The 25,252-nt window shown below is 49.7% G+C and overlaps 1 protein-coding gene across 1 annotated transcript in view; it reads right to left on the bottom strand.

Moving 5' to 3' along the window:
• The window catches only part of TRABD2B (TraB domain containing 2B), a 245,354-nt gene that overhangs the window by 31,169 nt on the left and 188,933 nt on the right, over window positions 1-25,252 (bottom strand). The window contains exon 5 of the mRNA XM_036757761.1: window positions 3,391-3,481. Coding sequence (XP_036613656.1) covers window positions 3,391-3,481 — 91 coding nt within the window. The remainder of the gene's footprint in view (window positions 1-3,390; window positions 3,482-25,252) is intronic.

The following is a 25,252-nucleotide window of genomic DNA, read 5'->3' as shown; positions in this document are numbered from 1 at the left end:
GGACACACATATACAGAAGAGAGTCAGACGGAGACAGAAAGAGACACGCAGAGACACAGAGAGATAGGGGAGGCGGCTGAGACATGATGGAAGGAGCCCTGGCCTGAGAGATGGAGACATTTTCTTTCCAGCTCTTTCCAGCCTCTGGATGGTTTATTTTATGACCTATCCAGATTCTTTTCTGTGCCTCAGTTTCCTCATCTGAGCTATAAAAGTGAGGGAGTTGGACTAAATGATCGAGAAGGCCCCCTTTCAGGTTATCTCTATACCCTCTACCCAGGGCTGCGCCTGGGCCTCCTTGCTGTGTCCCGAGCAATGAGCCTTTGGCCCTAGTCAAGTACACCACCCTCCACAATGCTCAGCATAGTCCAGGGTCCTGTTAGCTGAATTGGTCACCGATGCTGCTTTGAGGCTCATAATGAGCTCACCAGGTGCGTGACCTGGGAGAATGCATTTACCGCTCTGTATCTCAGTGTCCTCCTTTGCCAGCTGCAGATGCTGGGCAGGGAGGGTCATCTCCAAGGCCTCTTCTATCTCTAAGCTAACCTGGAGGCCTGGGAGGGTTGTTATGGCCCCTCCTCACAGGGTCCCATGCTCCTGACCTCCCCCAGCCCTATTTCTTCTTCTCCTCTCTTTTTAAAAGAGAAAGGGAGAATGAATTCCTCCTTTCTGTCTCCAGCCCCCCAGGCTTTGCCAGCCAAGGTCAGTGATAGCAGGCAGCTGCCCCGACCCTAATTCAAAGCCTCTGGACAAAAGGAGCCTCTCCAGTAACACCTGTGCCCACCGATAGCCCCCTATTGTTCCGGGCCTCCCAGAATCCCTCCTGGCCCCTCTGCTCCCCAGCAGAATGCAGCCTGTTATTACTGAATGTGCATTCCAGCCCTGGGCCTGAGTGCTGTGGGCGCCTGGGCCCTGTCAGGCCAGCAGGGGAGAGCAATCTCTGAGAAGGAGAGGTGGCCTTGGACCATGTCCTGGCTGTTGGGCAGGGGGCTCTGGGAATAGGGACAAAGAGAATTTCTAAGGGAGGGGAAGGGCAGAGAGAGCTCTGGAGCCAGTGACTCTCTGCAAATGCCCCTTCGAAAATCATTCTGAGGACGTGGGGTGTCTGTGAATTGGGGCGCATGGAAAACAGGGGTAGGGGAACTGGAGCAATCGAGGACCATGGACTTAGAGCTTAAAGAAACTTTAGAAACCATTTAATTCCACCCCATAATTTTACAGATGAAGAAACTGAGGCCCCGAAAGGGAAGGCAGATTGCCCAGGGTCACACAGTATGTCACACAGGCAGCATTTGAACTTAGGTCCTCCAACGCCAACTCCAGCCATCTTTCCACTGGGCAGAGGAAGCCAGGTCTGCAATCTGGGCTGTGCTAATTACTGGACTGGGTGACCTTGCTCAAGTATCCTGACCTCTCTGGGCTTCATCTGTCAAAGGGGGTGATGGTGGATTGTCCTCAGAGTACACACCCCTTGAGGGCAACGATTAGTTCACTTTTGTCTCTGTAGACCTAACACCTAACATAGTACCTGGCACACAGTAGGTGCTTAATACTTGTTTGCCGAGTGATTGAAGAGAAAATAAGTCTGCAAACACTAAAATCCTCTCCACAAGCTGACAACTCCCCTTTTGGTGACATTCCAAAGTACTCTTCTCACAATGACCATGGGCGTTATTCTAGCAAACACCCCCTCCTTCCTCTCCCTTTCTCCTACAACACCTGACTACAGGCCCTCATCATCCCTAGCAAGGAGCCCAGCCACTGCCTCCTGCCACCTGAACCTGCTTCCTCTCTCTCCCCTCCAATCCCTCCTTCACCTACTGCTACGTTACACTTGCCTGTGCTCCTCTGCTCAGAAACCTCTTGTGGCTCCCTGTGACTCCCTTTCCTGGCATTCAAGGCCCTCTGGGGTCTGGGTTCCAGACACACATGACTCCTCTCCACCTACTCTAAGGTCCAGCCAAACAGTATGCCATTTGGTTTCCCATAGCTGGACCTTTGGCCACACTATTCCTTGTGTCTGATTGTCCTCCTACAATGCCCCCTACTGTGTGCTGAACTCTTACCATTATTTTTAAAGCCAGATTCAAATGCTACCTCCTCCATGGAGCCTTTCTTGTTCTCACACTGGCCCCATTCATGGTCAGTAACCTCTATCCTTCAGAACCAATACAGAACATTGTTTGTAAAGGGACAGGTGGGAAGGAGAGATGAGTCTTAGCAGGTGGCCTTGGTGATGGCCCTCCTTTATGACAGCTTATAGAGGATCAACCCATCGACTGGTGTGGTCAGTAAATGTTTGTTGAATGACTGCCTGAGCCACTCCATGCACTGAACGCTGACAACTGTGATCTGAAATATCCTTCCAGTGTTTAATGGGGGTGGGGGGACATAGGGCTATTCCCTGTAGATGCTCTCCTGGCTCCTTCCTTTGCTCACACTCCTTGCCTGGAAGATGCCCCATCTCCAGCTCCATTTCTTAGAATGCCTGGTTCCCGGGGAGGCTCAACACAGCTGCCATCTCCTATGGCGGGGGGGTGCTTTCCTTCATCCCCCTCAGTTCTTGGTGCTCTCTCTCTCTCTCTCTCTCTCTCTCAATTCCTTGTAGTTCTTTGTAAATTCTTTATATTCATTTACTTATATCCCACCTGGTAGAGTGGAAACTCCTGGAGGGCAGGGATGGTTTCATATTTATCGTTTTACCCTTAGCACTTAGCTCAGGAGTCCTTCTTGCCTAGCTGCCAGGTGCACTGCCCCCACTCCGGCTGTACCATTATGGACTATGGACCCTGGGCTCTGAGAGCCAAGCCCTCACCCTAGCTTGCCTCAGTCAGGCCTATATATCACTTCCCAGCCGGTTCCAAACCAGGCTGTCCCTTCCCCCACCCCAGCACCCCACTTTCCACCCCTAACTCCAGGTTCTGTATTTGGATCCCTGGGACTCAGTACAGTGTGTGGCACATCGTAATTGATCATTCACTTAAGCGCCTATTGAATCAGATTAATCTATCAACAAGTTTTATTATGTCCAATAGGAATGAATTGAAGTCCTATTCGGGAAGTGACTTACTGTATTTGCCTTTCATTTCTTTCAAGAACATCAAGATGGGGACAAGGCACGTCCTCCCAATGGTGAGTGGACAAGGACCTCATGCTCAGGAGAGCAGAAGCTAAGGTGGAAGTTAACTGATGGTCTAAACACTGGTTCTGGCACCTGCTGCCCCCTCTGCTCCCCAGGACTTCCATCACAGCAGAAGCAGGGCAGGGTCTCCCAGCACCGAGGGCCAGATCTTATCGTCCTCCATTTCTTGGGTTGGCCAGAGTTCATGTGAGGGCAGTCAGCACTAGGAAACATGGGAACCACAGGCAGAAGAGACAAAGGCATCTCACCTGTGCACAGCTTTCCCTGGTGGGGTGTGCTCCACCTCGAACCCAGCCTGGCGTAGGACGTCAATCACAGTGTTGTTCCCCAGGAAATGACCTGAAACAGCAAGACAGAAGAGAATCTATGGTCTCTTTCCCTTCCCAGCGAAGTCCTCCATCCCCCAGATGCTGCCTTGGGAAGCAGGTGATAGTCAATACACATTTATGAAGCACCTACTGTGTGTCAGGCACTGTGATGGGATCGTAGGTTGAGATCTGGCAGGCCCCTTGGAGACCCTCTCATTTTACACAGGAGGCCCAAAGTAACTGGGCCAAGGTCACATGACAGAGACAACTCACAGGCCTTTCCTATCTCGAAGGATCTGTCCCCCAACTCTAGAATTCTCTCCCTCCACCCCTCTGTCCTACATGAAGACTTTCCTGAGCCCCACAAGCTTCTAGTGCCTCCCCCCTCAAGTGTCTGGCAATTGGGGTTAAGTGACTTGCCTAAGGTCACGCAGCTAGTAAGTGTGTCAAGTGTCTGAGGCTGGATTTGAACTCAGGTCCTCCTGACTCCAGGGCCAGTGCTCTACTCACTATACCACCTAGCTGTCCCAATGTCCAGGCTTTTTGTGGTGCTAATCTTGTATATACTGATACATATGCACATTGTAATTAGAATGTAAGTGCCTGGAGGATCTGCCTAGTGCCAGCTCAGTGCCTGGCACATAGTAGGCATTTAATAAATACTTGACTGACTGAATGATTGGTCCTCCACCCCTGGGCTTCTCCTGCTTGTTAAGACCTCCTGGTATCTGAGATCCCAGGGTCAGTCCCACCACCCAAAGAGGTACCAAAGGACGACCTCAGCGAGGGCACAATCAAAAAAGTCAGCCTTGAAATTGTGCTTCAGCAAAGTCCTTCGCAAAGTCAGAGAGCTCTAGGTCCTCTCAGAGCTGAGCAAGAATTCTCCCAGAAACAGTTAAGCTGTCACTCGATGACCTCCAGGGATGGGGAGCTCACTACCTCCTGCAGCAGTCCATTTTGGACAGCTCTTTGTTAGTCTGTTTCCCTAACAGCCAACCTAGCTCTCTCTCTGCTCCTCCCCCTCCCCCCCCCCCATTCTCTTGCCTCTGCCCTAATCCCTCCTCCCTCACGCAGTGTTTTTGTTAATATAAGTTAATATTCTCCTCGGGGGGAGAAATGTATCAACATTGGCAAGCCCTTCATTCCTCAGTTTCCTAACCTGTCGAATGAGGACCATGATTTCACTGCCTGCTTTACAGGACTGTTGTCTAGATTGTGTTTGGGAGGGGCTAAAGGATCAGGAATTATGTGAAAATGTGCTTAATGTGAGTGTATACGTAGAGCCCGTATCAGATTGCATGCCGTCTTGGGGAGGGGGAGAGAATCGGGAGCTCAAAAGCTTGTGGAACTGAATGTTGGAAACTAAAAATAAATTAATTAAAACAAAAGAACCAGGAGTTATTATTGTTGTCGGGGACAAGGCCTAGGGACCAGACCGGCAATTTCACTGGCAGAGGGAACTCGTGACGAGGACAGTCCATCTCCCAAGGACGATCGGCACTTTTATTTAGATATTATTATTTGTTGCTATTAATATCACCACCACCACCACCATCACCACCATCACCACCACCATCACAACCATCACCACCACCATCACCACCACCACCCATCACCACCATCACAACCACCATCACCACCACCATCACCACCATCACAACCACCATCACCACCACCACCCACCACCACCATCACCACCACCACCACCACCACCACCATCACCACCATCACCACCACCATCACAACCACCATCACCACCATCACCACCATCACCACCACCACCCACCACCACCATCACCACCACCATCACCACCACCATCACCACCATCACCACCACCATCACCACCACCATCACAACCACCATCACCACCATCGCCACCACCACCCACCACCACCATCACCACCATCACCACCACCATCACAACCACCATCACCACCATCGCCACCACCACCCACCACCACCATCACAACCACCATCACAACCACCATCACCACCATCACCACCACCACCCACCACCACCATCACAACCACCACCACCAGTCATCACCGCTGAATTGTCACAAAACCCTAGGGCCAGAGTGACATCGCAATTGTGCACAGGTCATCTGTCTATGGCTTTCACTTTTACATCAATTAAGGAAATGGATATTTTAAAAGCACCCACTGGGCACCAGGAATTATGCTGGGCACAGGGTTACAAGAAAGGAAAATAGAGCTATCCTCTGTTCCTAAGAGGATTCCGGAAGGCTTGCCAAGCAGGAAGATCAGTACTTTCTGTGCAACTCAGGCCACAGGGCTGAGGTTTGACTGCCTCGCTCACCATCAGACAGACAGCATGTGCCAGAGTTAGGAGTAGAACCCAGGTCTTCTGGGCTCTAAATCCAGCCCTTTGTGGGCTCTACAGAGCTGTGTCTATCATCATTAGTACTCACAGGCACCCTAAAGCAGCCATACCCTTGGGTCCAGTCATCTCATGGACCACCAGGAAATATTTGGGGGGTGCCTGGGGCCTGGATGAGGCTGAGGGACAGAGGGAGATAACCAGGCCTGGCTTGGACTGAACCTAGCCCCTGGCTTTGCTCTGGGTAGGGCTACATCAATCAGCTGATTGGCTACAGACATAGGAATTTCCTAGAATAGACCATCTACAGAAACCACAGATGAACAGGCCTTGGAATCTGCCCCAGGCACCAAGGCAACTTACCTCCTGCCTCCTTGGAGACCTGTTTAATTAAAGGCGCCCCCGGCTCCCTGTCTAAGCCATGTTCACTTTAAGGGCTTGCCAAGGAAAATACCAGCCCCCAGGCTGTATACAATGGGCAGCAAATATTTACGCATGCCTTGACTGCTCCGGCAGAGAGAGTCTTCCTGGAGACAGCGTTAAATGGACTTCAGAGGGACGACAGCCAGCAGCATGCCAGAAATATTGTGCTAGGCTCTCGGCCTCTCAGCCTAGGGCTAAGATCCTAGGGTCAGACCCTGGACACTAGGAGGTGTTGGAGAGGCCTCAGTAGAGGCATCTTGAAATTGGGCTTCAGCCTTCCAAAGTAAAGCTAGGGAGCTCCTCCACAAGGCCCCCAGGTCACCTCCTCCTCAGATGCTCTGTCCTGACTGGTGCCTGGGGTGGGGGGCCAGTTTTCCATTCAGGATACAGCTCAAAGACCTCTAATGGCTCCCTGCTGTTTCATGAGATCCCAGGTCAGGTGGAACCCCATGTCGATGAAGTCCCAGGCTCACTCTTTCCAAACACCCCTTTAGAGAGGCATTCTAGAATCGTCGAGCCCACTGGCCCATCTTGGGCAGACTCCAATCTGTTCCTTTTATTGAAAATTGGGAAAACGCTGGCCTTCCTCCAATCTGATGGTGCTATTCCCCGATATCTTTTATAAGTCGCTGGCAGTGGCTCAGAAACTAGCCCAGCCAGTTCCTGGAGGAGTCCAGGATGCAGGTCATGGGGTTGGCAGGAATCCTCTCCTATCTCACCTTTTATTTGTTCTTAGGTCTCCTGACTGGCCATGTTGTTCCCTGTCCCTTGAAGTTTAATTAGCTCTGCTTGGCTGAAGGAATTTCCGGCCAAATGACAGGAAGGGCAGCTTCCTGCCCTTCTAGTAAACTGACGTTTACTAGGAATGTGGAGTGTGTGCATTGGAAAAGAGTGAAATGAGATGGGGCAAGGTTATGGAGACCCTCAAATGCCAGGCTAAGGGCTTCGGAATTGGTCACTTACCAATTACGAGAGAATGGAAGGAAAACCTCTCAGCTTTGGAGGAAGCCTATCAGATTTAAAGTTACAGGACATCCCTGCATCTCAGCTTTCTCATCTCCTGTTGGCAAGAGGAAAGAGCCCTGGGTTTGTAGGCAGAAGACCTGGGTTCGAGTTCTAGCTCTATGACCCTGGGCAAATAGCTTCACCTTGGAAACTCAGTTTCCTCATTAGTAAAATGGGGGTGATAAGGTCCTTTATCCCTACCTCACAAAGTCATTGGGAGGGAAGCACTCTGTAAAGCTTAAAGTATTAACGTTACTGGGAATTAATAATATTTATTTAAATAATAAGCAATATTGGTCTTGAGTGGAACAAGGGTTAGAATCTGGTCCTCTTGGCTTTGCTTGGCTTTGAGGATGGTGTTGGACTATTTGTACCATAGTCCTGGGGTGGCTGAGGGCCCCTACTTGGCTGATGACTCAGTGCACAGCCAAAGGGGAGTGGGTCACCCCTTCACCATTTCCCTGGCAACGCCTCTCTGTGTGGTATGGTATGATTCCAGGGAAGGGCAGGGAGGATTCCCATAGGGATTTAATGGTGCCCCGTCTGTCTGTCCTACAAGGCTCAGCCTAGCTAAGTTTGCATGAACCCATGCAGAAATAAGCTTCTCTGTAGCCCCTCTCACATATTCCCAAAGAACCAAGCAGAATGAGGCCATAAAAAATGTCTTCCTACTTCAAGGATCTCCAGAATCACCTGCATGAGTTTTCTCTCTGTGGACTCAGATTTCCACCAGTCTCTGATTTAGGAACTCTTTGAAAGTTGTTATAGTCGGAAAAAGTGAGAGGGGCTACAGAGAAGCAATTTCATGGTGGGCAGTGAGAGATCACAATGAGAGCATCCCTTAAGTCTAAAGTACTGCTTCAGTGGGTAATGAGCTCTCTGTCACTGGAGGGCTCCAAGTAACACTGGACAGCCACTGTGGACAATGCCTCTGAGCCCCTCCCAGCTGGGATTCTCCCTCAGAACCAAAGACATCTCAGGGCCTCTCAGCTTTGGAGGAAGGCTGAAGGATTTTGGCCCCAGGAGATGGATTGGCCAGTGGACGGAAATCTTTGGGACTCCCCCCAAGATCATAAGGGAAGTCTTCGTGACTGCTTTGGGAATGCTTTGCTTGTCTCTGGAACCTGGCTCCAGGCCCAAAGTGGATCTGGGCCATGTCCTATAGAGACAGTCCAGGGCCTTCCCATGGCTCCAGGGCTGGCAATACCCCCACATCTGGGTCAGACTTTTCCCTACCTTCTTCCTCCCTCACACTGCAGCTGCTGAAGGCCCTGACTTTCCTCGAGGTCTTCCTGTAGCATCCCCCTCATACCTTATCCTGTGGCCCACTTATTTCTGTCCATGCCATTGTGACCCCCTCCCCCACCCTGGAAGCTCCTTGAGGGCAGGGTCTAGGGTCTTGTTGGTTCTTCATCCCCAGCTCCCAACCTGGTGTCTTAGACATAACCCCAGGCAGATTCTCCTTTGGAGCCTCTGTTCTTTCAGTAGCCAAGGGTCTTTATCAGTAGCCAAGGGTCTTTATCCCCAGGTAGCAGTGGTGCCATTGAGACAGAGGACCTGGGTTCAAGTCTCCACTCTGCCATGCAGGCAACCCAGTGGAGTGTTGGACAAGCTGCTTTCCCTGACTTGGCCTCAGTTTCTCCATCTATAAAATGAAAGGGTTGGACTAAATGTTCTCTAGGATTCCCTCCAATTCTGTCATTTCCCTTTTTCTGTCACGAGATATCTCTTCCACCCCTTACAAAGCCCCACTCCTTCTCAGGTTGCCTTCTCCTTCCAAGTGCTGAGTGGGGGTAACCAGAGCTGAGGAAGAGGAGAGTGAGTGTGATGAGCCCAGAGGGGACCTGTCACAGTAGTCACTGAGCCAGCCAGGGCCTGTATGGAACATGGCACACATGTGTGGGTAGTGATCCTGACCAGAAGGTTCTAGTCAGGGAAAGGGGAAGCAGGGAGGGGGTGAGGAAGTGTGGGGAAGACAGAATCTTAACCTCTCAGAACTCAAAGGGGTCCCTTGAGAGGCCAACCCACACCCAAAGGAATTCCCACTCTGACATCCCTGACAAGTGGTCTCCCAGCCTCTGCTTGGAGACCTCCAAGGAGGGGGAGTCCACCAGCCTGGGAGGCAGCCTAGGCCCCTTGGGCATAGTTCCAGCTCTGGGAAGTTTCTCCTGATAGCCAGCCTCGGTTGACCTCTTTGTGACTCTCCAGACTGCTCCTAGTTCTTCCTTCTGAGGCCAAACAAAACAAAGCTGACCCACCTCCTTTTGAAAAGGAACCTTCTTGTTCCTCTGTGAATAGCTCCAAGAATCCCTGGCCACCCTCAAGGCCTCTACCCTTCCTTTCAATAAAGCCAACCTTGAATTTCAGCATGGCCCAGACCAACTGTGGAAGCTCCAACAGTCGGTGGCTCTGGATTTTTCTCCTAAATGGGAGGAAGAGGGTGGGGAAGGGCTCTACTGGCAACCACAGCCTATCGATGTGGGCAGCCTGAGGGACTTGCGGGGAAGTAGGGGTAGTAGAGCAGGGTGAAGCCTCAGGCTGGTGGGGGATCCAGGAGGCTGGGGAAGGACAGCTGTGGTGACTTCTATCCCAGGACTGGCTAGGGACTTCCCTGAGAGGCCCTCCCTGACCCCCGCCAAACAGCTGTTAGCTCCTGTTAATTCTGCCTCTATGGATCCATCCTCTTGGTCCTGCTCACACAGACACACACACCCTAGTGCAGGGCCTTATCACCTCTGGCATGGACTCTTGCAGCAGCCTCCTGACAGTCTTTCCTCACTCCAGCTGATTGTGTCATTACCCTGCCCATGAATCTTACGTGGCTCACTATTGCCTTAAATATAAAGTATAACAAAAAACAACCTGTACACAGAGCAGTAAGTAAACATAAAGGTGCTTCCAAAGTGGGAGGGCATGAGCAACTGGCGGGATCAGGAAAAATTGGAAGGGTCCCTAGAAGGTCATCTTATACAGGCCTCACATTTTACACATGGAGGAAGGACCCAAGGAAGCAGACTTACTCAGGGTCAAGTCAAATCAAGTCCACGTGCATTTAATAAGCCCCTATTATGTTCCAGAAGCTTTTCTAAAGATGGGTCACCTAGAAAGTAAGCAGCTAAGCTGGAATTTGGACTTGGATTCTCTCCCACTGGACCCGTGACACCCCATGAGGGGTCCTTCCTACGGCAGAGGCCGAGGGGGAGGACAGGATGGCCATGTTCAGTCCTGGGGGTCTCCATCTCAGACCCTCAGGGTCTCCCTGCTTTAAGCAGGACAGAACGTTCTGCCCCATTCATCTACCTCTGACTGACTGAGGACGGTTCAGACTCAGCTTCTGCCCGTGGGTCCCCTCGCTGCTCCCTATCCATCCTCGGCCCTGGCCTGCCTCTTGGCTGCCCTCACTCCTAACAAGCCTCAGATCCTTCTCCTCCACCAGCCTGGAACTGACTTGGCAGCCTTCATCTCATGCTACATACAGAGAAGCCAATTTTGGTTCCAGGAAGGCCTTCATGCCCTATGAGGACCGGCCCACCTACGTCTTGGAAGCCTTTCCCCAGGCTGGCCACAAGATGAGGAATTGGCTTTTAACCACAGACACTCTCGAAGATGAGTTACTACATCACCAAGGTGTGGTAATCAGTGCCAGCGGAGGGCATCCCTTCACCAGTGAAATGGCACCTCGTGGAAGAACTGATGCAAGGAAAAGATCTCCAATCATGAGAACCATCCAAAGCAGAATAAGAGGTAGTGAGATCCCCTTCCCAAGAGTCTCCAGGCAGAAGCTGGGGCAGGCAGCGCAGCGTTTTAGGTCAGTGTGGTAGAAGGGATGCTTCTTTGCAATAATAATGGCAAACTTAAGGTTATGCTATTTCACACCAGCCTCGGGCAACTGGTATGTTTTTATTATCCTCATGTTGACTTAAGTGTCTGAAGCAGAATTCAAACTCAGGTCTTCCAGATTCCACTGCACCACCTAGCGGCCACAGGTTGTCCTCTTTGTGTTCCCCAGATCCCAGAAGACGCTTCAGCCTCTACCCTTTGAAGGATGCTTGGCCATCCCGTATCCCAGGTGGGGCCTCCCTCTACAGCATCAGTGCCCACATCTGGAAAGATCCAGTGAGAGAATGGGTGGATGGACTTCATAAACTGTAAAGCGCTTCTGCCAAGGGTGAAATGCTGTGTCAATGCCATTGATCATCAATTAATCGAAGGTGTTGCCAGAATGAGAACTATTGTTCACTATTTTGTTATTGGCCCCAGAAGTCTAGAAGTTGGCGTTTCGGAGCAAGAAATCATAGGAAACAAGAAACGTCCCTTCCAAGACTCCACAGATGGAGAGAGGATTGTGCAAGGGACCGGGGAACAATGGGGCAATTAACAGTCATCCCAGAGACAGCGCCAGGGGACTGGGGGGATGGGCGCAAGGAAGGGGCGCCCGGCCAGATGTTTCCAGGGCAGGGCAGGCACTGAAAGCCTCTATTACTGTCCTTAATCCCCCCCACATGTTTCCCCTCCGCTGGTGAGAAGAGCAGGCTCAGTTCTCTTTGGGAAGAGGGGGCCTGAGCCCATATTTATGTTCCGTCTGAAATTAATGCAGGGGCTCCTTTCAAATGCTAATTCTGCGGCCCCCCCCCCCCAGCTGCTGCGGCTGCATGCAGCCTGGGCAGGGCCAGAGACACAGAGAAAGAGAGGAAGGAAGGGAGGAAGGAAGGAAGGAAGGAAGGAAGGAAGGAAGGAAGGAAGGAAGGAAGGAAGGAAGGAAGGAAGAAAGGACAGGCCCCTTTGTTTTCTTGGGGAAGCTTGAAAGAGGGTAGAACTTAGGGATCCCAGGGCAGGAGGGGAGGAGGGCAGAGAGTTGAGGGAGAGGCATGAAGCTAGTCATAGATGGTCAGATGAGAGGAGGCTGAGAACATAGCGTAGAGGATGAGAGCTGGGAGGGGCCTGAGAACAGAGTATGTCAGGCTGAGAGGGCCTTAGAACAGGGAATGTCATGGCTGGGAGGGGCCTTGGAACAGAAAATGTCAGAAACTGGAAGGAACCTTAGAGCTGAGAATGTCAGAGCTGGGAGGGGTTTTAGCATATGGAATGTCAGAACTAGAAAGAACCTTAGAACTAAGAATATCAGAGCTAGGAAGGACTTGAGAATATAGGGACCCTCAATAATACCATTCCTTGGCTCCCTGTGTGATCTGGGCTCCTCCTTTGCAAGGCTAACTTGGATAAGGACAGTTTGTCCTGCCCTTTTCCACTCATGATCCCCATCTGCTTCAGGTTCCTCGATTCCCAAGCCCAGACCTTTTCTTCAGTTCCCCTGCCCTGTCTCCCATCCTTGTTCCCTTTCTGAAGTCTGCCCTCTTCCCCTTGGCCCAGGATTTCCAGCTGTCCTTGACCCTCCCTCTGCCCTCTTTTGGGGCCCTCTCCCCCTAACAACAACGTTAACGTAGCCCATTCCTATAGCATTAAATATGGTAATGTTTGTAAAGTGCTTAGCACAGTTCCTGGCACTCAGTATTGGGGGGGCTTTATGTTTTCAAAGTCATTTAGAAACATTCATTTGATCACCACAATTACCCTGAGAGGATTATTACTACCTCTTATCGATTACCTATCTATTCTTATTATTATCTATTATCGCCATTTTGCAGATCAAGAAGTTGAGTCTTAGGGGAGTTAAGCGACTTGCCCAGAATCTGAGATAGGATTTTAACCCAAACTTTCCTGCCATGGCTTCCAGGGCTCTATCCATCACACCCCCACATCTCAGCCAAGTGTCCTCTTGCTGCTCCCCTGACTATAAACAGATCAGAAGCCCTCTGCCCTGTGTCCACACAGACCACCCCGCCTTCTCGTGAAGAGCCTCATAATTCAGCCCTGTCCTCTCTATCAAAGCCTTCCCGTTCTTGGCCTTCTCTCCCGTCCCAGCCCTCAGGGAGCTGCCTTTGTCCAGAACCATCCAGATAAGCTCACCCATTCTGTGAACTGGAAACACAGACCATGAGCCAGGCTGCTGTGGGGCTCAGCATCCCCACTGTCCCCTCCATCACTCTGAAGAAACTGTTCTCCAGAAAGGAGACAGAACTTTCAGGCTTCCCACCCACTCCTGTCCCAGAGAGTTTGAAAGGAGGGCACCCACAAGACAGCCCCCTCTGTCCCTAGGGTCAGAATCAGGAAGTGCCATGGAGCTGCTGGGGGCATCAGGGGCTTCTCTGCCAGAGCCACGTCCAATCCCTCCCCATCCATGGCAGAGGCCCTGGCAAGAACTTCCTTTGGCTCTGTCTCTCTCTTTATTTACCTACAGAATTCCTTCCAGTCCTTCGAAGCACAAATCAAATTCCCCCTCCTCCAGGGAGACCACCCTGATTCCTCTTGGAAGGTAAAGCCCTTCCCTTCAGATCTCACAGGGCACTTAGCTTGCCCCTCCTGGATGCAGAGTATTATATCTGCTGTGATCCATGCTCCTGCCCTACCCTGACTAAATACTGTGACCTCCTTGAGGAAGGGAGTTAAGTTTTTATCATTCATTCAATAAGCATTTATTAAGCACCTCCTATGTGCCAGGCACTGTGCTAGGCACTGGGGATACAGAGGCAAAAGACAGTCTCTACCCTCAAGGAGCTCACAATTTAAAAGTTTATCTAAATCAAATCTAAAGCTTATCATTCATTCAACAAATATTTATTAAGTACCCACTGTGTGCAGAATCTTGTGTTCAGTGCTGGGGAAGAAAAGACTAGAGAAACATAGATAACTATAATATATGCTAGTACATGGAAAGAACATTGGGTTTAGAGTCAGAGGCCCTGGGTTCAACTCCTCCCTCCCTCTGCCATTTTAGTACTTGTAGGATCTTAAGCAAGTGATTTTACTTCTTGCAGACTCAGTTTCCTCACGTATAAAAGCAGGGGGTTGATCTCTTTGGTTCTTTCCCAGTCCAGATCAGTGATCCTAGGATACCAGGTATTGACTGAATGTTCAGAGAATAGTCAACATGGAGTCTTGGAGACATGGAGAGGGTGTCTTTGGACAAGCCATGGGGAGGGAACAGGCAGGCTCTCTATCTGAACCTGATTCTTGGGCAGATCTCATTCTTCTGCTCATAAAATGGACTAAAAGATATGGAGAACCCAAGATCCCACCATATTGGCTGTTGATTTTTAACAATGCATTTGATGGGCTAGAGCAGAATTCTGCTTTCCAAGCCCACTCTAACAAGAAGCAGATACATACGCCAAACCCCTGGAAGACCTTCCTGATCATGAGAGTTCTTCCTAAGTGGGACGGGCATCCTCAGGGGTTGGTATCCTCCCCTTCCTTGGAGATGCTCAAACAGAAGCTGGGCAACCACCAATCAGGGCTGCTGGAGGGGATTCCTGTTCAGCCATGGTTGGACTACATGTCTTTGAGGTCCCTCCCAGTCTGAGATTCTGGGAGGGCTCCCATTCCAAAGTCTGACCCTTATTCTCTGGAGGCCATGACTTCTTGGCCACGGAAGGGAAAAAAAGCCTACTAATGGTTTATTTTTTTAAAATGTCCAAACATATGGTTAACCTCAGAGGGGATTAATGATGCTGGCCCATTAAGTCCGTGTCAGGGAGAATAATCCCGCTGGAACAATTAATCACAGAAAGAAGAAGGGGAGAAGCAGCCTTGGGACCTTGGACACATGGGAGCGTGAACATAAACACTTGAAAGTTTCTGTAAACAGATGTTCTCTCGTGTAAGCAAGTCTGCCATCACCGACGTTCCCCTTTTCATGGAAATGGAGCTAGGTTATATAAGGGGCTGCAACTAGGCCAGGAGGAGGAATGGTTGACTGGAGCCAAGTGAAGGAAACCCCAGGAGACCCTGCCTTGATTTGGGACCACTTAGGCCACTCACTTCCTTTCTATGGGCTTCAGCATCCCCACTTATAAAATGAAGGGATTTGACCAGATTATCTCTAAAGTCCTCCATGATGAAAGCTCCTGTAGAGGAGATGGGCTGAGCCAGGAGCCTTCTGAGGTCCCTTCTAGATATGAGACTATAGTTCCATGACCCACCCATGTGTCTTCTACTCTATTCTCAGTGGTGATGTGGGAGGAGGGAGGTAGAGAAAGTGGAGGAAGGTCAAGAGGACTTGAGACATAGCCTTGGATTGGAAACATCTGGGTGTCACCTGGAAGTATCAGACTAATCTCTCACCCTCATTTTTAGTCCTAATTTTTCTTATCTGTAAAATGGGCCTGGGGCAGCCTAGGTTGTCTCCAAGGGCCCTTCCTGATTCAATGGTCTCTGTTCTTCTCTATCCTATTTTGCCGCCCCCCCCCATAGTGCTTTAGGCAGGGTTTAGCAGGGTTCAGCACCCAGAGGACTAGATACCTCTCAGATCACTTCCAGCTCAGAGGTTTTGTGACTGTGATTCCCTGGTGAGGCCAGCAATCCCCGCAGGGCAAGGCTCCTGGAGGATGGGGACTCCAGTTCCTTCCTCTTCTTCCCCCTGGAGGTCCTGGCACTCAATTAATGTGCTATTTTTAGCATCCATAGCCCCTCAGCTTTACAACCCACTTCTCATTGCATGTTTCTATCCTAAGCCAGTACTGATAAGAAGTAGAATTGGTGTCAGGCTGTCCCCTGATGGGAGCAGCAAGCACAGGGATTCCGGGGCTGATAGTCACAATTACTACATATGTGTGTGCCACTCACACCCAAGCACACCTTATCAAACACCAACTGTGGGCCTGGATCCCATGTTCGCTGCTTTGGGGGGAGCGAAGGAGGTATATAGTCTGACCTGATGCATTGGTAATTAAGGGGGACTTTTTTACTGTTTTAGAATGCTAAATTAATTAAGTGTCTTTGATTGAGTCTTACTAGGTACAAAGTCTCAGGCTGGTTATCAAACTAGTTCACTAGTTTGAGAGAGGTGGGAAGCCCCCAGGGCCCTAAGGGGAGTTGTTAAGACCAGACCTCCAATAGTACGAGCCTAAGTTCTGGTTGCTCACATGATGTTTGATGACATCTAAAGACTGTATAAAAAGTGAGAACAGAGCTGTTTGCTTAGGGCTCTCACTCCTGGAGGAGCATTGATGTAGAGACTCTGGGCAGCCACTCTAAGAGCCTCCCGGCCTGTCAACCCAGATGTTGATGCTTTTTGGTAACTATGAATTGTGATTTGGTCTATTTATATTACATATGTTTGTATTTGCTCCGAAGTCCAGGTTGCTGGCTTTTCCTCCTGAGCTAAGTGAATGATATTTGTATGTTGGACTAAAGTAAGATTGTTAACCCCTTAATGTTACTTTCCTTCGTAAAGCAGATCAAAAGAACTTGTGCTGGCAGTTCTTGTTGTTGGGCTCGTGTTGTTCTTTCACCCCCACAACAGCTGGTAGCTGAATTGTTGCTACACCTGAGCATTAGGAAGGTGGTTCTGGAAGAGTGGGAATGACTGTGGCAGGAAAACCTGATGGGAAGATATTACAATAGGTGAGTGGGTGTTGACAGGGGCCTTTGAGAGGGTGGTGGCCATGGGAGACAACAAGGGAGATGCACCAGGTTCTGGTAACTAATGAGATTTGTAAGGAGAGTCAAAGATCACCACCACCATCATCATCATCATCTTCATCATCATGACTTAGCATTTATATGGCACTTAAAGGTTTGTGAAGCTTTATATATGTTATCTTGTCTGATCCTCACAACAACCTGGGGAGGCGGGTGCTGTTAATATCATCTGGATTTTACAGGTGAAGAAACTGAGGCAGACAGATTAAGTCACTTGCCTAGGGTCTCATAGCTACTAAGCATCTGAGGTGGGATTTGAACTCAGGTTTTCTTGACTCCAAGTCCAGAGCATGATCTCTGATACCATCTAGCTGCCAAGGTTACAAAAGTGAGAGATGGGGTGATTGTGGTCCCACAGATGGAAAATTAATGGCAAAAAGGGGCTGGTTTGAAGAAATGGTGAGAAGCTACCCTTCTCCCCTGTTTCTTCAGGGCCAGGCAGAGCTATAGCTGGGATATTTTGTGCCCAGGGCAATCAGCACAAAGCATGTCCTACATTGAGTGAGGGATGGGGACCAAGTCTAGGAGCCTGCGATCCTATTTCCCATCCCCCAGCAATTCATTTCATAGATGAGGAAACAGAGAAGGAAAGTAATGAGCTTAGAGTCACACAATGAACCCATGGCAGAATTGAGATAAGAACACAGGTCTCACAACTTCCAGGCAGTTATTAATTTATGTCTCAGGAAAGAGCTAGGTTACTTTGTCTATGATGAATAAATTGAAAACTGTCCTGGGAGGAAGGAAGGAAGGAAGAAGGGAGGAAGGGAGGAAGGAAGAAGGAAGAAGGAAGGAAGAAATAAGGAAGAAAGGACATTCTTAAAGGAACCCTAGAGACCAACCACTTCTTTTTACAAATGGGGAAACTGAGTTGCAAAGAGATAAAGAGACATGCTGAGCCAGGGTCAGAGCCAGGTCTTGTTTCCAAATCCAGGACTTTTCCTTATACTACATTGTTTGTCTTGACTGGAGATGGACCCAGCCAGCCCAAGGAGTCCAGGTCCCTGGCTCACCCAGCACCCAGAGGCCTCCACGGGTGCGTGGGTATACACATGTGCATGATTAGAGCTGAAAGCTGTCTTTGTTTCTGAGCTTGGGTCACCCTACAGAACTTGCTGAGTTTTCAGAAAACTTGGGAAGTGTTTAAAAACCAGATGGAAGAAAAAAATCCAGCTCTGGACTGGTGGGTGGGCAGCAGGGATGGCAGGCAGGGTACTGGTGGTGGTGGTGGTAGTGGAGAGGACTCAGGCTGGGGCTGGCAAGCCAGTCTGCCTTCCTACAGGAAGCCCTGGGTTACAGCCCAGCTGGGGTTGGGGGGGGCAGGGTTTTAGAGGAGATCTGCAAACACTGCAAATCTGGGTTTCACTGGCCCAAGGAGACCCTGGAAAGCATGGTTCAGCTCGCGATGATTCTGTCAGTCAGCCCAGCCAAAGCTCATCTTTCCCAGGGCCTTCAGGCTCCCACTAACCCTCTGAGTCGGGTGCCAGCAGGATTAGCATCCTATTCTGTAGAGGAAGAGACTGAGGCCGGCCTGCATGCTCAGCATCCCACACCCACACCTGGCACAGCCAGGACTGGAGAAGCCTCTGCCCATTACAGTGAAGCTGCCTCCAGGGCTGCCATCCTGGGCATCCCCATCACACAGTATGGGTACCATAGGACTCTAGGGAGATGGAGTCAGAATGGTTAACAAATATCCACTCCTAGGAAGCTTCCCCTTAATGGTCTTGCCAGGGGGGCAGAGGAAGGGTTATTATTCCCATTTTGCAAAGAAGGAGACTGAGGCCCAGATAAGGCTCACAAAATTCTCAGAATTTCAGAGCTAGATTAGAAAACATCTAGTCTGACTCATACTGAACATAGCAAACCCGACAAAAGGACCTCTCCCAGCCTCTGCTTTAAGGGGGAACCCCTCCACCTTCGGGGAAGCTTGCAGCACTCTGGCACAGCGCCTGTTGTTGGAGAAGTTTGTCCTGATGCTGAGATTCAATTTGCCTTTACAATGCCCCCCACGCCGCCACTGGTCCTGGTTCTGTCCTCTGCTACTCCTACCACATGGCTACCCTTCAGATACTGGGAGACAGTTAGCATGTCTCCTTCTCCTCTAACCATCCCTAGCTCCTTCAACCGGTCCTCATAAAATACACACTCGAAGTTCTTCACAAACTCTGGTACCCTCCACGGGATGACCTCATATATCTATGTCCATAGTAATACCAGTTGTCACCATCCTCCTCCTCTCCCACCTCCTCCTCACCACCATCCTCTTTATCATTATCATCAGCATCCTCCTCCTCCTCCTCCTCCTCCTCCTCCTCCTCCTCCTCCTCCTCATTATCCAAACACCATACACTGGAGTTGCAGCTACTTCAATTTGAGTTTCGTATTCCCAAACTGCATACAGTAGGTACTCAAGAAATGCATGTGGAATTGCACTACATGGAACTGAATTGAATTGAACTGGACAGACTATTCCCTCTACACTCACTCTGCCTTTTTAAATAGAGTCCAAGATCCAAGAGTCCAAGGTTTTTTGGCTTCCCTCTCCCACTGCTGACTCATGCTCAGCTTTCAGGCCACTGTTTATAGATGAGCTGCTGGCTAACCAAAGCTCCCCATCTTGTACTTGTGAAGTTGGTTGCGTTTTTTTGAACCCAAATGCAAAGTTTTAAATGTCATATTAGATTCAGCCCAAGTGTCCTAGCACGACAATATCCCTTTGGAGTCTATCATCCATCCAACCCTCCCTCCTGGCTCTGAGTCATCTACAGACGAATAAGCCTGCTCTCTGGCCTCTTTCCAAGTCATTGACACAAATGGGAACCACCCCCGGGCCAAGCACAGATCCCCAGGGTCATTCTAAACGTCGATGGCTACTCTTTGGGTCCAGTCAATCAACCCCTTTTGAACATACTTCATGAGACTAGAATCTAGTACACGCCTCTCCACTTTTTCCACCAAAAGAGCAGAGGAAATGGTATCATGACCCATGCGAAAAGCAGGGTAAACCATAGCTGCAGGGTTTCCCCCGATCTATCAGTCCACAATCTGTCGAAATGGGGAATGAGGTTAGCTTGGCATGACTGGTTCTTGGTGAAACAATGTTGGCTCCTCGCGATGGCTGCTTCCTCTTCCAAATGCTCAGCTACACTTTGTCGGCTCTTTTTCCTCCTTTACTGAAAATTGATGGGGCTGGAGGGAATTGCCTTTGTCCAACCCGATTCATTTCAATTTTCTGAGATCTTCCAAAGATCCTGGACAGCGAGCGAGGCCATCTGCCAGCTCGTTCAGGACCGGAGGATGTTCTCCACCTGGGCCAGGTGGCCTGACCTCCTTCAGGGAAGCCAGGAACTCCCTTACTATCCCCTTACTTAGGCTTGATACATTATCATTTTTTTTGTGTCTGTCACTTAGTAACTAATGAATATTTGTATGATGCTTTAACCTTTGCAAAGAGCTTTACAAATCTGACCTCATTCTATCTTCACAGAAACTCTGAGAGGTGAGTGCCACCCACTGAAGTAAGTGAGGCTAAAGTCACACAGTTAGTAAATGTCTGCAGCTAAATTTGAACTCAGCCCTTCCTAATTTCAGGTCCAGAGTTCTATCTACTGTGCCGCTTTGGTGCCTTAGATCCCCATGTCAGAGTTGGAACGTAATCAACAGAAGAGACATTGTAGCATATCCTTTGGAGAAACTGAGATTTAGAGAGGGGGAAGTGATTTAAGAAATTCTTCCTAGCCTCTGCTGGAAGACCTCCAGGGATGAGGAAGCCCTGCCTCCCCATTCCTGACATCCAGCCCGAGTCTGCACCCCCACCCCGGTCAAACCAAAGAAGTCTGTATGTGACTCCCCTTCATGTGCTTGAAGATGGCTCTCATGTCCCCCCTGAGTCTTCTCTCCTCCAAGTTAAGCATCCCCAGCCCTGCCTCCATAGCATCTCTGCACAGCCTGGTCTCTAGGACCCTGGATTGGTTACTATCCTTCTGGGTGGCTTCTTCAACCCATTTTCATCTGATGTGATCTCCAGGCTACTCACTATCTTGGTCTTCTTCCTCTGAATGATTCAACTCAGGTGAGCAAGCATTTATGAAGGACCTACTAGGTGCAAAACTTTACTAGGTACTGGGGAGATGAAGGCAAGAAGGAAACCACTCCTGCTCTCTAGGGTTTTGCATTCTTCTAGGGGCTAAGAGATCATATTGAGGCCTAGAGAAGAATTAGAAGGTGGAGAAAACACTTTCATTTGGGGAACTGAGGGAGGAAACCTTAGGAAGTAGATGGCATCTCATCTTAGATTTAGTGTCTAAACTGAAAAAGCTTAGAAGGAAGGGAAGAGGAAGATGAGGAGAGTATGGATTCCAGGCATGGAGGATGCACACATGTGCAGAGGCCAGAGATGGAATGTCTTGAAGAAGAGTGACGGTTCCAGTTTGCTGGACTATGAAGCATGTGCAGAGAGGAACTTGAAATAAAGACAAAGAAGCAGCCTGGGCTTAGGGCACGTAGGGCCCAACTTAGCCCATGACGCTCCTATCACACGGGGCCTAGAACCCCAGCTGAGGGAAGGAATTCTGAACAGGATTGATGAAGCCAGAATAAACCAGCCTTCTGAGTCAGAGCTGGGATGGTTAACTCGGCTGTCACTTTGGGGCTGCCAATGTTGAGTCGGGTGGGAGTGCCAGCTCCCCACACTTGGGCTCATAAAACAGGCCCAGCTGCAAATCAGCCAATCAGCCCAGGCTTCAGGCCAAGCCGCGATGTACAAGCAACTTTATTAGGCTGCTAGGTCTCACCCCCTGCTGTCTTATGGCACTAAGGAATCCATGGATAGAATGAGTATTTCAGCATGGGCCCAACCCCAAAGCATAGGGGAAGAGGAGATATATTAAACCAGTGGTGTCCTGTTAGCCGTGGGCCTTGGGATGAAAGAGCTAGGCTGGGGCCACCTGCTCAAGGTAGGCACATACCTGCATTAGGAAAAGAACAGGCAACTTAATCCACCTTGGCCCTGCCTTTACTCTTAGGGCCCTGCATCAGACCAGCCAATCCTTCGTAAGAATGGGAGGGACAAAAAGTGAATGGAAATTAAGCTTTCCAGAAATTCCTAGCTGCTGGATTCTGGTGGCCTGGGACCCCCACTCCCATCTGCCTCCATGCAGGTGCCGTTGTAGGAGCCTGCACGGGGGCAGGTGAAGCAAGAGAAAGTTTTGTTACAAATGGTGGGTGGACACGATAGTGGGTCAGTCCCTGGCAGGGTCTGGGAATGTGCTCAGCTGTGTTTATAAAAAGCCCATCACTTTGGGGGATCAGATTGAGTCAAATAAAATGTCAACTCCCTGGCATTCCCTGCCCTCTGGCTTCCTGAGCTAGGTTAGAATTTATGACCCTGAATTCCCGCTTGGCTCTGCTCAGCCCCTGGCATCTCAGCTCTGCACAGGCACAGTCACAAGGGACCTCGGAGGCATCTGGCCCAATCCACACCTGGGCAGAATGCCTTTCAGGACCAGCCCTCCCTGACAAGTGCCCCCCACCCTGGGGTTATGCTAGGGAGAGTCCACTACTTCCTAAGGGCACCCATTGGGCTTTAGGATAGCCCAAGTTATTAGAAAGTCCCACATTCCGGCCTAAAGTGACCTCTTTTCAATTTCCCCCATTTCTTTGAGTTCTGCCCTCTAGGCAGAACTTCTCCAGGCTAAAAGTCCCTGGTAATGTCATCCTGTCATCCAACGTCATGAACTGTGGGCCTTTCACCATTCTGGTTACCCTGCTCTGGATGCTCTCAGGATTTATCCTAAACTGTGATGCCCAGAACTGTAACTATGGCACATGGGAGGCGCTTAATAAATGTTGATTGATTGATTGCTCACTCCACTGGAGACCTGCTTTGACATAGACATTGGACCATTGATGGTTACTCTGTAGGTTGGACCATTCGAGCCGATCTGAACCTACCAGCCCACATCTCTCCACCTTGCCCATAAACAGAAGACAAGGGACTTGGCCAATGCTCCCTTCAAATCACAGTCACCTCTGTCTGTTGCAGAGGCTTTTCACCCTTTTTGTGTTCCAGATGCCTTGGGCATGCTGTCCCGTAAAGCCTGCACACCTCTTCTCAGAATGACCTTTTTAAATGTATGACACAGAATACACAGGATTACAAAGGAAACCAGTTATATTGACATAATGGTGTAAGGGTTTTCACCCCCTGTTCACATCCACAGACCTCCTGAAATCTATCCATGATCCTCTTTGGAGTGTGAGGACCCTAGGTTAAGGACACCTGGGCCACAGCATTCCTGCCATTGACCTGTCCATTAGCCTTCTCATTTCACAGATGACGAAAGTGAAGCCCAAGGAGAGGAAGGCAATTAGCTAAGAAAGTCCAGCATAGAAAAGGAATTTGGTATCGTGAGAAGAGAGCCCTGGGCTGGGAGACAAGCGGCACCAGGTCAAATCTCAGCTCTTGCCACTACCTGCAGCTTTGGGCAAGTCATTGGTGAGTCTCGGTTTCCCTATCTGTTAAATGGCACAATTGATATAATTAAACAACTAACTCTGCTACTTCCTAGCTGTGTGACATTGGACAAATCCTTTGCATTCTCTGGGCTGTCTCCTCCTTTATAGGAGGCAGGGGTCATAACAGATGGTCCAGTTCTTCTCTAGATTAGCAGATTCCTGGGCTATAATGTTCTCCCAGGGTCCTGCTGGCTCTGATATTCCAGGATCCTGTAATTTCAGGTGTGTTTCTCCAGGCTCCATTTGGTCTTTCCCAGGTGCACAGGACTTCTCCCTGGAGATGGGACGATTGTGAAGCCGGGACTTTGGAGGGCGGTGGCCTCAGCAAGCATCCCCGCCACACTGTAGCAGCATTTCCTGAATACCGTCCTCCCCGGGGCCACATTCATTCCAGAGATACTATGCTCGAGACACATCACATCACAGGCTTTCCATCTGAGCCCAGAAAACGTCATCTTGGCCTGCTTAGAATAACCTCACACTTTCCCCTTCCCTCACTTATCCTGTGTCTAGACAGCACCTTCCCACTATGAGATAATCTTTTTTCTTTCCTTAATGAGAAGGTCAACCCACCCAAGTTCACAGCAGCCTAAAGTGGGCACAATCAGATGCTTAAAAAAAGGGAAAGAGACAGAGCATGCCTAGCGCAGGCCTGGCCCACCCCAACCCTGGACCCCTCGAAGCCAGCTGGAGGTCTGGCCCTTCCCTCCATACTCAGGATCCTTTCTGAAAAGCCTGCATGCAAATCTCAGAGAGATACCACTGGGGCAGGAGAAAACAAGTCTGAGGACCTGGATTTGAATCCTGCCTGCTTCTGCTGAGTACTGTGTGGCCCAGGCAAGTCACATGGCCTCTCCTTGTCTTCTCATCTATAAAAACGAGGGGCTGGATGAGATAACCCAATCTCTTCCAGCTCCAGGTTCCCTGATCCTGCAAGTCTTGGCTCCAATGATTGAGAGTTGTGTGGTCTGGGGCCAATTCGGGCTTTCACTGGGCTTTAGTTTTGCCATTTTGTGGAAACCTCTCAAGGTATCTTGCCTTAAACCCAAATCACTCTGGCTTTCATTGATTGGCCAACAATAGGTCCCAGCCCAGGCCTCACTTGGTCCTTCTGGGGCCCTGAGCGGCTCAGAGTGAGCGCAAATAGTAATTGTGTCTGTTTTGGCCAGAAATGCTAAGGGTCTTCCCCTCCCAGATTGGTGGTTTTTTTACTAAGTAAAAGAGGCCATTCTTATCCTCATTTCTTACCTAGCCTTAATCACTAAATGGACATTGCCTCAGTTAAACTAAGACCTGGGAAAGACCTCAGCTTAAAAAGCCCAAGGTCCCCTGCTGCATCTCCAGTCATCCTGATCTATATCTCCACTGGACCCAGATGGAGAAAGTGAGGCTGGTGACTTTGCACAGCCCTCTCTCATTTAAATCCAATTGACTTGCAAGTCATAGCATCACCTCCCTGATGTCCTGGTCCTCTTCTAGAATGAAGGACAAACAACAGTTTTGTCATTAATATAACCAGAGACTCAGACTAGGTAATTTCTCTAGTCCCTCTCCCTGTCTTGCTCTAGAATTATTTTAAATTTCTATTGCACGCCAGGCCTGAATCTTAATGAGCACTGAATAATGCTTGTTGACTGACTGTTCATTGATATTTTCTGCTCTTATAATAGTTTTATTTCAGAGTATACCACCCCTCCCCAATCAGGAAAAAAGAAAGAGAAAAAACCTTCTATATTAAGAAAAGGAAGGTTACAAAAAAAGAAAGAGAAAAAAACAATTTTCCCAAACTAATGCTATAAGGAAAGGAAGGATGGGAGGAATGAAGGAAGGAAAGAGGAAGGGAGGAAAGGAAGGAGGGAGGAAAGGAGGGAGGGAGGAGAGGAGGGAGGGAGGGAGGCAGGAGAGGAAGAGGGAATAGGTGAGCAGGGAAGGGAATAATCATTTAAACAGGACCTATTCTGTGCCAGGCAAAT

The sequence above is a fragment of the Trichosurus vulpecula genome, chromosome 4, assembly GCF_011100635.1.
Source record: "Trichosurus vulpecula isolate mTriVul1 chromosome 4, mTriVul1.pri, whole genome shotgun sequence".
Lineage (NCBI taxonomy): Eukaryota > Metazoa > Chordata > Mammalia > Diprotodontia > Phalangeridae > Trichosurus > Trichosurus vulpecula.
Note: the sequence above shows the minus strand (reverse complement) of the source record. Positions and strands in the feature narration are given on the sequence as shown.